The sequence below is a fragment of the Miniopterus schreibersii genome (genome assembly GCF_964146895.1).
Source record: "Miniopterus schreibersii genome assembly, chromosome: 10".
NCBI classification, from domain to species: domain Eukaryota; kingdom Metazoa; phylum Chordata; class Mammalia; order Chiroptera; family Miniopteridae; genus Miniopterus; species Miniopterus schreibersii.
The window spans coordinates 8,868,680-8,881,035 of record NC_138110.1 but is presented as its reverse complement, the minus strand read 5'-3'; the positions used below and the strand labels follow the sequence as shown (position 1 = coordinate 8,881,035).

The following is a 12,356-nucleotide window of genomic DNA, read 5'->3' as shown; positions in this document are numbered from 1 at the left end:
GGGTTCTCCAGCCTCAGAGGTGAGGCCCCGGGAGAAGGTGAGCTGAGGATTCTAGATACCTATATGGATGGGTGCTCCAGAGCAGAGAACCAGGCCTGCCAGCTGCTGGCACTGAGCTCTCCGGGGCTTGGCTGGGCACTGCTCTCCCAGCCATCCTGATACCTTGGGACGCAGATGTGGCCTGCCAGGACAACATGAGGGCTCCAGAGAAGCCACCCCTCCAAAGAAAGCGCAGTCATGGCCCTAGAGGATAAAAATAAAGTGCACAGAAGTAACACATCAAAGGAAACTTCAGCAGCGAAAACGGGAGGCAGTCACCACAAAGCCTCTGTGCTCCACCCCACAAGAGAAACGGTCTCCGCTACAGCAAAGAATCCTCTTACCGCAGCCTATGTTCAAAATCATTTTACCTCTATCCTCTATTCTTAAAGGAAAGCATTGATTTGCTCAGTGATAATGGAGCACTTACCTGAGTGTTGACATGGATAAAATAATGCTGCTTAGAAAAGAAAGTTTTCAGTGAAAGTGGTTTTTAACTTTTTCTGCTTCAGTGGCTTGATTAGTAAAATGTGGAGGAAGCCCCCACCTGTCCCTGCTCTTCTCAGCAGTTTTGAATAAAGAAACAAAACATTAGTCCCCCACAGCACGTGCTTTCTGCAAGGGAAAGTGAAACGTGGGGGCCCCTGCAGGGGCACAACACAGATCAGCTTTCAGGGGCTTTCAGGCTGGCCGCTGCTGACATTAGGGCCGTAGCATCCCTGGCCTCCGCCCTCTAGAGTCTAGTAGCACCTGCGCACGCAGCTGTGGCAACCAAAAATGTCTCCCAATATTGTTTGTTGTCCTCAGAGAGGCAGAATTGTCCCTCGTCGACTGTTCTAGATGATGTTAAGTGTTGCAAGTTTAAATCCAGACTTATTTATTCAAAAATCATCAGATATGGTAGCATTTGCTTTTTATTTATTTGTTGCTAGAAGTTCAGGTAGAATCTTTGTTGGTTGCACGTGGTTTGCTTTAGCTAATGTTGTTACATTACAAGGAGCAGTGTCCCAGCACCGTAGTTACGTGTTTGTCACCAGGCCTTGCTCTTGTTTGTCTCCCACTCATGGCTCACCGTAAATGGACTGTAGATCCACTGTAACAACATGTCCCCTTGGGTTGCTATGTGGGACATTATGAAAACATGGCTGGTTGGTTTCGTTGTAGTTTACTGTGATAATGTGACAGTAGTCCTTATTTCGTTTATAACTGTTTTCACTCAAGGTCATTTGGGCATGAAAGCAACATATGATTGGACATTTCCTATTTGGCACCAACATTATCATCCCATAAGCACTGACTGGAAAAAATTATAAGAAGATACAACATCTTATTTGCTCAGCTAATCTAATTGTAAACTATCCTCACAGCCCGTGGTAAAAACCAGCTTGCAGAGCGTTTCCATCTAATGTTTGTTTGTTTTCTGGTTTCCTTCCTTTACCAAGTAGTGTAGGATGTTCCCTTCTTATTTTTGGTAAACCTGCCTGTTACCCTTTTGGAAAGCAGTGTGCAGAAAGTGCTTGCGTGTGTCAGACTATGATCATGCAAATAGCCACATTGGTTTGATTCAGTATTAACTTCTGGTGTGTCGGTGTAGAATGTGAGGATAGGGATCGTCATTTAGGCAGGGGAAATAAACAAGGCGAGTTTAACTTGCTATTCCGGAACGGTGACCTATGTGTCACCTGAAATCTGTGCCTCATCCATCTCTCTTGTGCTCTGCTTAGTTCTCTGTGTTCATTCTTCGGGAAAGCCAAATGGACCATCATAGGCTTACCCAGATGACTTTCATAGACTTTTCTGAAGTCGAGCTATTTTAGAAGGTCCCAAGGACACATACACACACACTCTCTCTCTCTCTCTCTCTCTCTCTCTCTCTCTCTTTCTCTTTCTCTCTCTTTCTCTTTCTCTCTCTTTCACCCACCTTCATGGCAGTAACAGCAGCTAGGACAATAATGCCACGTTGATGTTTGGTGCCAACCCAAGACATGTCTCAGTTGAGATCCTGGTGAAGGACTGCTTTCTAATTAAATCTCCTTTTCAGGTCAGTATATATCAACTTAATAGCATAACAGGAAATAGTGAGCTTGTGCTTATTTTTTGTTTTATTTTGTGTGTTTAAAACAAAAATTTATACAGGAAATGACAGAGCAGAGTGTGGCATGTTACTATAGATGCCTAAGAGTTCTCAAAAATAAACATCAGTTGATTGACAGTGTTGCCAGAATTCCTCAGTTATAGCGTTCCAGAGTCTTGGTCTTTACCCAGACTACAGAGATTTATTAGGCTTTATATTTGGTTTTGATTTTGGGTGCTTGCTGTGTGGAGGTTGGATTTAAAAAACTCGTCTTCCCTGCCTATGAGACGTGAAAACATTGTCTCTTCTTTGGTGGTGACTCGCCATTCTGTGTCTCTGCTTTTTACCCTTTCTCTCCACTTGCCGTGTTGGATGCCCACCCCAGTACACGTGGTTTTGAACTTACCCAGACAATGTCTTTGTTTCTGGGTTCTTAAGGAATTACACGGCTCTAATTATTTGAAGTGTGGGAATAAATACGTCCTTTAAAGGTCTTCTACTAAAGTCTTGCTTTCAGCTGCCCCACCTGCTTTGGCCAAGCATGAATCTTGCCATGTTGCTAATGCTTCTGTATCGTGAGAGGCAGAATTGCCTTGATGCTGAAAGATTGGCCCCATTCAAGAGGTTCGTTTGTCTTCGGCAGCTCATCATCAATGTGTGTGTATATGTGTGTGTGTTGGGGGGTGACATGGAGGAAACTGGCCAAGACTTTCAAACAGGCCTGTGTCCAGGCTCTTTAGAAAGCTCTATTAGCCTTCAGTTTGGGGACCATGGAGTTAGATGTTGTGTTGGCATCACATGCTAGTGTTTCTTGATTTGTTTTTTTTGGGTAGCGTGCAAATTCAGCAGAGCAGGATCAATGGGTGTTTGTGGTTTTGTCTTCACCCTCCTCAACAGCCTCCTGGCTCATCATTGCCCAGGTGATGCGCAGATTCCTAGGCCTGCTGCCAGAGTCACTGTGGTCTGGGCCACCATTGGCCCCATCTTCCGCTGCTCCTCTGAGACGGGCTTCTTTGTAGTTAGTGCCTAGGAAATCCTAGACACCTTCCAAACATGCCTGTGTCAGAGCCTGCTTCTTTCATCAAGCCTTCTCTGATCTCTTTCCTATAACCTCAGCCAGCCTGAAACATTTGCCTCTTCTGAATTCCCAGGGCATATCCATCGCATTTTTCTCCTCAGCACTTCCCTCAGGCTATCTTGTTGCTGCTGGGCATGAACAGTCTGTCCTGACAGACAGTTGGCCCTGGAGGGACTCCCTCCACTTACTGTGGCATTTCAGACACAATCATCCTTTGCCTCGGAGGAGGTGTTGAGTGGGCGACTGCATGTTGAATTACAAGTGTCTTGAATTTGTACCATTTCCCAAAGAGCTATTTACACACACTGATACTTCATTCGATGGAAACCATAACCTCTTTGAGGTTCCCTCTGTCCAGGCACATTGTCAGTCCTTCTGGTTCATAGACCTTGCAGCTTAGCCCCCATCACCAGAACAGTCATCAGCAAGCTGAAATGGTAGGTTCTGGTGCAGAAATTCAGCTCAAGCAAAGTATGCCATAAAATTTAAGTCAGATTCTTATTTTTAAGCTCTAAATGAAACCAAATCTTTGGGAGTTTACTTGCTTTAAAGAAAGTTAATGTTACACTTCAGTCAACACCATCAAGTAGTTTCTGAAATTATTAGACTAGAATATCAAAAGTGTTTTTCTGAACTGAACCAAACCAGAATGAAAGGGCTGGACGAGGCAGTGGGTGATCCCGTGCCTTGGAGGAGCCCTCTCCAAGCCTTCAATCAATAATTTTCACTTGATAACAGCCCTTTAACCTTTCAAAGTGTTTCACATGGAGTCTCTTCTAGCCATGTTTTCAGTTAGCCTGTTATTTTCCCCAGGGTAAGGCATCTACACTATGCCAACATCACTGATCAGATTCCTGGCAATCTTTGAAATGGCTACATAAAGTACTTTGTGAGAGACTAAACGTTTTGTGTAATATGGCTTCCCCTTGTAGGTGATAGGGAAAGAAAGGACCTGACCCCGAAACACCTTATTGTATGGATTACCAGGAAGCTGCTGGGTTTGGAAGTCTGTGCCCTGTCTGCACAACTAGCCCTGGCTAGATCTTCACAGCCCCTCCCCATCTCCCCAAAGGGAAGGCAGCTTATGCTGACAGTGACTTCCAAGGTTAGAAAACCTCAGGCCTTTGGGTTATCTTCAAGCTCGTGGAAGGTACTTCGAACCTTCTGTCATAGGAAAGCAGTCACATGCTCACAATAATTCAGTGTTATTTTCTCCCCTAGTTAAAATGTGCACAATACTGGCCACAAAAAGAAGAAAAAGAAATGATCTTTGAAGACACAAATTTGAAATTAACATTGATCTCTGAAGATATTAAGTCATATTACACAGTACGACAACTAGAGTTGGAAAACCTTATGGTAAGTATGGCATGCACTTAAGTACTTCACATGGTTACTGGCTGAGGTGTTTTTTCTCTTGGGTGATTAATTACCTAATGCCAATTTTTCTGGGTTTTGTATACCATGAGCAAGATGTGGTTTGGCACTATGGTGAGCAGACCTTACCTGCTTACTTACCAGGTGACCAGAGGTGCCTGGGTAGCAGGGGAGGTGTCTTATATACCTCTTTTCCCACAGAGCTCACTCTCTCTAAATTTTAACATTAGGTAACACTAGTTCTTAGGAGAGGGGAGTTTCTTATCTAAAATTTATCTGTTCCTGCCTTTGCAACTGCAGAGGGATTGACAGGGCAGCCTTGCCTTCTTTCATTGTTCACAGTCTCTTTCTTCTGAAGCAAGGGGAAAGGGGCCTTTCCTGTGCTCAGCCCAGTTTCATAGCCAGTGTAAGTTTTCTAGGTAAGGTCTTGGGTTCATTTGTTGTGGGAAGAATTGATAACACCGACTGCTAGCTATTTTTAAAAGATGGTACTGGGACATAGCAAGGCACTGTGCTAAGAAGCAGAACCACAGAAGGCCGTGCCCCTGAGGATTCTGAATCACTTACCTGGAACCATCCTTCTGAGGGGCCCTTAGCTCAAGGCAGCTCCTGGGGACACATCCAATTGCAGTGGTCAGTGTACCCTCTGGAACTAGAGTGCCAGGGGTTGATCTTGGCCTACCATATCAAACTGTCAGGCTCTGGGCTAGCAGCATACGGCTCACTGTGTCTCAGTTTTCTGACCGTTGGAGGAGGTAATATATGTGAAGTGTTAGAGCAGCACCAGGCCCAGAGTAGGCGCTCAAGAAGTGTTAGCAGTGGTGTGGGATGAAGTCACATGGTATTTCATTTGGGGATCAGTACAGATGACCAGTTGAAAACAAGGTGTGGGGATGGGATTGGGGCTTGCAGGGCGGTGTTAAAGAGTAAGGATCACGTCTGAGTTATGCTCCCAGCTTAGGTCTCTGCAGTCATCATGACTCCTGCTGCTGAATTAGTAGTTGAAGTAAGATCGAGAACTTAGCACAGGTTACTGCAAAGTAGAGAACAGGTTAAAATTGCATGGCTTTTGAGGAATGCAGCACTGTGGTTTATCTGAGTGCTCGCTCTCTTCTCCCTCTGATAGCATGAGCCAGGAACCATGCCCTCACCATGCACTGAGACTCAAGAGAGTGATTTATGGAGGGGTTTGATGGAGGATTTTCAGGAGTAATGTTGGCAGCAGGTTGGAATGTGCCTGAAGGATTATGTAGTAGACTTTTTAAAATGCTCTTTAGCATTCGCAAGCCTGACATATTAAGAGTGACTTCTGGTAAACTCAAGAATATTTCTCTGGCTTGTTGAGGGAAATGGAATTCGGACTGAGAAGAAGAGATATGTGCTATGTTGGTGGCAGAGCAGATACAGCCACTCAGAGGCCTCAGTGTTAGTTAGGAGGATCTGTTTGCTCTAACAGGCTTTGTTTTCAAAAAGTCTCTTCTCAGACACGTGTATCTGTTCAAGCACAGATCTAGATGGCATTCCTTGAGAACGAGCTGGCAGGTGTGAGGGAGGGTATAAACGAGATAACCCACACTGTCTTCAAGATTAAAAGGGAGAATTCACTTCTGGCATGTTTTCTATTCAGCTTTTAAATATATTTTTAAGTGCTTTTCTTTCCCTAAAAATTAGAAGAGGCATTCCTCTTTTAGTATTAAAGTATTAAGAGATCATTTTTTAGGGAGAAAAGAATGGAATTGCTTAGCATGGTTCTATAAATTACTCTAATAGCATAGGCGATTGCTCCCAGTTCTGCAGAAAGATGCCAGTGTGTGCAATAGCTGCCTCAGTGGGTAGTCTTTCCTGATTTTAGGTTGTTGGTGTTTATTGTAGGTCCTTTCACACATTTTCATCACACTAGGCTCAGGGAAAGTTGTTATAACTAAGTTGTAAGCTCTGGAGGGGCAACGGTTGTATCTTTACCCCATCGTGCCTGGCACTGTGGCTGGCACATGGTAGGCATGTTATGGACATTTGCCAAACGAAGGAAGACAGTGTTGGTAAGTGGGTCTCTGGCCCGAAGTCTTTCTCCATCAGCTGCTCTCCAGGTGACTGCCAAGGCCCTTGGCATTGCTTAGTAGGAGACCCTCAAGGCTGGTGAGGTTCCTTCAAACCTTCTTCCTGTGGCCACTTTTGCAAGGCTTGCAGGCCTTACTTACCCAGTGCCTAGTTCCTGTTTACTGTGTGCCCTTAGCTTAGAAAACTCTTGAGTGCTCTCTTCCCAGCGAGAACTGCATTTTGATCATTGCTACTGGAGACCGGGTGTCCACTCTGGGCATGGACCTCTGAAGCTCAGAGGAAGGAGCAGAGCTGGAAGCAGCACCAGGGGTCATTCTTCTTTCTGCTTCAGTGGGAGCAGACTGGGCTGGGAGAAACACTTGGGACACAGGCCAGGGTCCTCCTTTCAAAAGTTACTGTAAGAGGCTCTGAACACGGGCTGGAGTCAAGCAAACATAGATTGAAACTCCTGCTCCCCCACTTAATGGAGGGTTGGCCTCTGAGCCTCAGTCTCCTAATCTAGAAAATGGGAATAATGGTAATACATGCCTTGAAGGGCTGGTGTGAGAACTCAGTGAGCTAATGTTCTCAGTACTAAAATGAAGTAAATGCTCAGTACCATCTCTTCATCTGGGTATTGAGCCACATGTGGCAACCTCTGGTATTTGAAGACTAAGTTGGTTAAAGTATCATTTCTCTAAAATGATGATCCTCTGAGATGTCCAGATAGTCTTGTAAAGCCCTGAATTACCCAGAGCTGGTGCTATACACACATAGTTTGTGTTTTCACTCTTTCCTGTGAAACCCTGTGCTGCTTTATGACATGGTTATCGTGGGTGTCAGTGCAGTGTCATTGTGGGGCAGAGAGAAATCCTAGCTGTAACCATAAAGACAGCAGAGGTGAGAGGGACAGTGGAGAAAAGAGGTGGGTGACGCTGTTCCATCCTAAAGGAAGTGAAGTCAGAGCAGGAGCAGCCTGCAGTCTAGTGTCGAGCACAGGGCCCGGCACCTTGGTGCTTGGTATTTGTGGCCTCGGGGCTCATGGTACCTGGGAGAAAATCTGAGAATTAAAGCTGTTCTTAGAGTGAATGGAGGCACTTCGTGCTTACTTGGAATTTGTGATTTCTGTACAGATAATTCTCTTAGAATCGTCATGAGTATTTTTCTTTTAGTCTAAAGAAACTCGAGAGATCCTACATTTTCACTATACCACATGGCCTGATTTCGGAGTCCCTGAATCTCCAGCCTCGTTCCTGAACTTTCTTTTCAAAGTCCGTGAATCGGGGTCACTCAGCCTGGAGTACGGCCCCATCGTGGTGCACTGCAGCGCTGGCATTGGCAGGTCGGGGACCTTCTGTCTTGCCGACACCTGTCTCTTGCTGGTAAGGAGGCCTTTGAAGACCCCGGGAAGAAAAGGGACCACATGTAAACCCCTACTCTGGCCTGGCCACAGCTTCTCTGGTATTGTCTCTGCAGTAAACGAGCTTTGATCTTCACTTTTTAACAACTTCCCTTCCGTAAAAATAGCTTTCCCCTGAATAGCTTTGTTCAGAAGGATGTTCCTAATTTTAAAGTGAAATCCAGGACGATTCAAAGAATCCTGTCTTCTCATTCTTTCCTGTATTTTAACATGGTCCTGATTTTGATGCACTGACTCACATTTTCTAGAATCCTACCTTCCCTGTTGTGATTTTTTCTGAGTGGGCACTTGAGATCTGGGTGGCTAAATTATGTCTCCTATCTGGCTTTCAGATGGACAAAAGGAAAGACCCTTCTTCTGTTGATATCAAGAAAGTTCTGTTAGAAATGAGGAAGTTTCGGATGGGACTGATCCAGACAGCAGACCAGCTCCGTTTCTCCTACCTAGCTGTGATCGAAGGTGCCAAATTCATCATGGGAGACTCTTCAGTGCAGGTCAGCATTGCTTTTGCTTTCATCCAGGTGTGCTGATTTCCAATTCTTGTCTCTGAAGAAGGGGGCTGTCATTTGTAAAAATTTAAACACTGTCATCTTCAAGTGTATTTCTGGAGACCTGAGAAGCAGAGAGAGCCCTTCCCTGAGCCATCATCTCTGCTTGCTGAAAGGGGGCCAGATTTCCTGACAGCAGTCAGGCATGAACACTGATGGGACACCTCTTGCTGCCTTTTCCAGGAGCAGTGGAAGGAGCTCTCCCACGAGGACCTGGAGCCCCCACCTGAGCATGTCCCACCCCCTCCCCGACCACCCAAACGAATCCTGGAGCCACACAATGGGAAGTGCAAGGAGTTCTTCCCAAACCACCAGTGGGTAAAGGATGAGTCCGAGGAGAGTAAAGAAGGCGGCCCCATCAAGGAAGAAACCAGAAGCCCCCTGAGTGTCCCCTGTAGCATGGGAAGGTAATGTGAGAGGGCCCTGGCTTACTGGGGTGAGGAGAAATTACCTGTTCCAGAAACTCATGTTGATATTGAAACCCTGTGGCTATAGCCTCCTGTTGGTACACATGCTTCTGTGTCCTTGATGAATGGAACCCCTGGATTGTCCTTGCTCCTCCCCTGGCTAGAGGATCCCAGGTACAGAGCCACAGGTTGGCCCTGGAAGTGACCAACTTCAGTGGGGTTCTAGCACCATCTTGTGGTGCTCGTTGGAATCAGGAGTTCAGAGTGCTGGGAGTCCTGCCCAGTGATGACAGTGCCCTCCCCAGGCTTTCAGTCAGTCCAGAAATGGGATATCCAGGCTTGATGTTGTACCTTCAGCCCCCAAAATGGTCCTTTTCATGTAGTCTTGACCCAAGTGGGTTGTCATTTGCTTCCTTATAGTTTGACAAAGATTATCTAGCACCTTTTGATGCATGTGATGAAAAACTGAGATAATTAGGCTATGGTTCTTGGTCTGTGTTCTAGACCCTCTTGTTGGGAAGGGAACAGTAAATTGTAGCGGGAGCCTGTGGTCAGTGATGTGGTGGAGGTGCATGTGGTCCTCTGGTTAGATTGATCATCAGTATCTCACCCCAGCATTAGTCCTGACTCATGAATCTGAGTCCACAGGGTCCTTCATGCAACTGGTCCTTATCACAGAAACACCAGACCTGGTTCTGGAGAGAACCTTGTCCAGTGGGGCCTCCCAGAGCAGATGCCTTCTGATGTGCTGAGCAACAGCTTGTTGGCTGTCCCTCAGGGATGCTGGGCCCGATTTCCCAGGGCCTTTGTTAATGTACTCATGGTGGGCCAGTGTGCTCCATCCAAGGGCTTACAGAGGTCAATGATGAGAGAAACAGGCTGCAAATGACTTGTCGCATTTGTCGCATTTGTGTCATGTGTTGTTTTTTTTTTTTATTCATGGAGACTTGTGTAGAGAGCAGTGAGTTTCATACTCTGTGTGTGAAGGTGCTGTGTATGGAAATGGGGATTTGGGGAGCTAAAAGCCAGAGAGTTCCAGAAAAAAATGGAGTTGTACCAAAAATATAAGTGCTACTGGGCACCTGTGGGAGCCCACTTGCCCACAGACCTCAGCACTGCAGCCAGGGCCTGGTAGTGGGCGTGGAAAGCCAAGTGCTCCTGCGGCCTCCTCCTGTCTCCTGGGAAGGTGGTTTTGCCAGGCACAGGATGATGCTGGGATAGGAAGGCCATGGATGCATGTGTGAGGCTGGACTTCCTGTTGCCAGGCCTCCTTGCTGGAAGCAAGGGTGGAAAGGGAAAGGCCTGGAGCAGGAGGGGAGTGGAGAAGGGCCTGGCTCCTCATGAGCCCATGAGCCTCTGCTGCCTCTCCCAAGACAGCCCTGAAGCAAAAACACTGCTCCTGTGTCCCCCCTCCCCCCCAAGGTCACTTCGGCTCATCACCATGTATGCAGCCAGCTGACAGCACAAAGGATGCCTGGAAAAGGCTCCTCCTGGCAGGATTGGATTGGTGCTGGGGATTCAGGACCTAGGTTGGGGTGGGCAGAGGGTCAGTGGGAATGTGTGGTGTCTTCATGTCAGCAGCGACAAAAGCCTGTGGATCAGCATCTATCGGGGTGCCCCAGGAAGGGTGTGAAGGCTGTGGGCCACACCATTCCTTTCCCTGATCTGAAGGGGAACATTCTACAGCAGACCCCAGGGCAGAGTTAGCACCTGTCTTTACACCAGGGGCTGTACTTCTCCTCAGATCTCTACCCACCCTCCATCACTAAGGATTCCACACGTCTCCTGAACCCTACCCTGGCTGTGAGGGCCACCTGGACCCCTGGGGGGAGGTGGTGACAAGTGGGCCTCAGACCCGCGCCAGCAACACTGAACTCTTGTCTATGTGCGACTCACTTTTTCCTAGAATTCCCCCGTAATAATAGTATCTTTACCATTGATTTACCCAGAGTAAGTAACTCATCTCTGCCCCTCTCATTCCTCAGCACGAGTCAAGACACTGAAGTCAGAAGGCGGGTCATGGGGGCAGGTCCTACCCAGGAGGAGCCATCGCCACCCAAAGAGGAGCAGGACAAGGCGCTGACTCACTGGAAGCCCTTTCTGGTCAACATGTGTATGGCCACGGTCCTCACGGCCGGCGCGTACCTCTGCTACAGGGTATGTTTTCACTGACGGACGTGCTGGCGAGACCGTGTGTACAGAAAGCACTGGCCGACAGCCTGGCGTTAGCATTCAGTGCTGTGGAAAGGATCTGAGCCAGTCTCAGAAGAAACAGGTCAAACGTTTTAAAGTCTGGAACTGTGAAGGGCTAACGAGAGAATTGAGGATTGATGCACTGGGGTTTTAAGGAGCCCTGTGGTCCCAAGAATACAAGCGTCTAATCTCAGGGCCTTAACCTATTCAGGAGTAAGTAGAGAAAATGCCAAATACATCTCTTTCTCTCTCTCTTTTCCTTTTTTTTGTTTTGTTTTGTTTTGTTCATTTGTTTTTGGGGGAAAAAAAGAATTACAACACATTGTTGTTTTTAACCTTTATAAAAAGCAGCTTTTTGTTATTTCTGGAAAGAAAAGAACCTAGGCACTTATGAAACTTCCTTGTACCCTTAGGTTTTGTAACCTGATACACAGTTTCTGTTTGATTTCCCGGGGAAAGACTCCCACACTAAGGAATGTAGCACCCTCTAGAGAAGAGGGTCTAAGGGTATAGGACACTGTCTTGCTCAGTCATTTGCTCGCTGTGCGTACACTGAGCTTGGCGGTTCCTGCCGGCTTTCCCATTTTAAGAAGAAAAACAACAAAAGGCCATCTCTAGAAATTAAAACTTGGCTTGTGCTTTTGCTCAGGGTGTCCCCACTGGTTGTCCATCCTACATTTCTCTATCAATCCCTTCTTGTTGCAGCCATATTGCTCATGTCCTGCCTTCAGCACCCCATCCTCCAAAACAGGGTTCTTCGAGGCCCCTGCCTCAGGGTCAGAGGTCACCACAGGGTGGCCACCAGCTTTTGACCCTGCCACTGAGACCCAGAAGGAGCAGTTTCCACTTGGTTTGGAATATAAATGCCATTTCAGTAGACATCCACACATAAGAAGTGTGTTGCTGTTAAAGTAAGGGGAGGAGAGAAGACTAGCTTCAGAACTCTGGTCATGGAAATCACCTCACAAGACTTTTTTATCATTTTCAGGCAACCATCTTTGAGTGTATCAGATGGTTTAGCAACACACAGTTTTTCCTTAGGGATAAGTTTTGGAAGTGGTGGAGGGCAATTGCAAAAAGAAAAATCAAAGCCCCTTTTACTGGAGTGGCTGGGGGTTGGGGGTGGCTGGGGAGTGCCAAGTCTGCAGCTGCCAGGTGGATCGGGGCTCAACTGAAAATGTTT

The 12,356-nt window shown here is 46.8% G+C and overlaps 1 protein-coding gene across 1 annotated transcript in view; it reads left to right on the top strand.

Annotated features, from left to right (window-relative positions):
- The window catches only part of PTPN1 (protein tyrosine phosphatase non-receptor type 1), a 63,187-nt gene that overhangs the window by 48,790 nt on the left and 2,041 nt on the right, over positions 1 to 12,356 (top strand). The window contains exons 5-9 of the mRNA XM_081148532.1: positions 4,413 to 4,550; positions 7,778 to 7,987; positions 8,358 to 8,519; positions 8,757 to 8,980; positions 10,966 to 11,137. Coding sequence (XP_081004658.1) covers positions 4,413 to 4,550; positions 7,778 to 7,987; positions 8,358 to 8,519; positions 8,757 to 8,980; positions 10,966 to 11,137 — 906 coding nt within the window. The remainder of the gene's footprint in view (positions 1 to 4,412; positions 4,551 to 7,777; positions 7,988 to 8,357; positions 8,520 to 8,756; positions 8,981 to 10,965; positions 11,138 to 12,356) is intronic.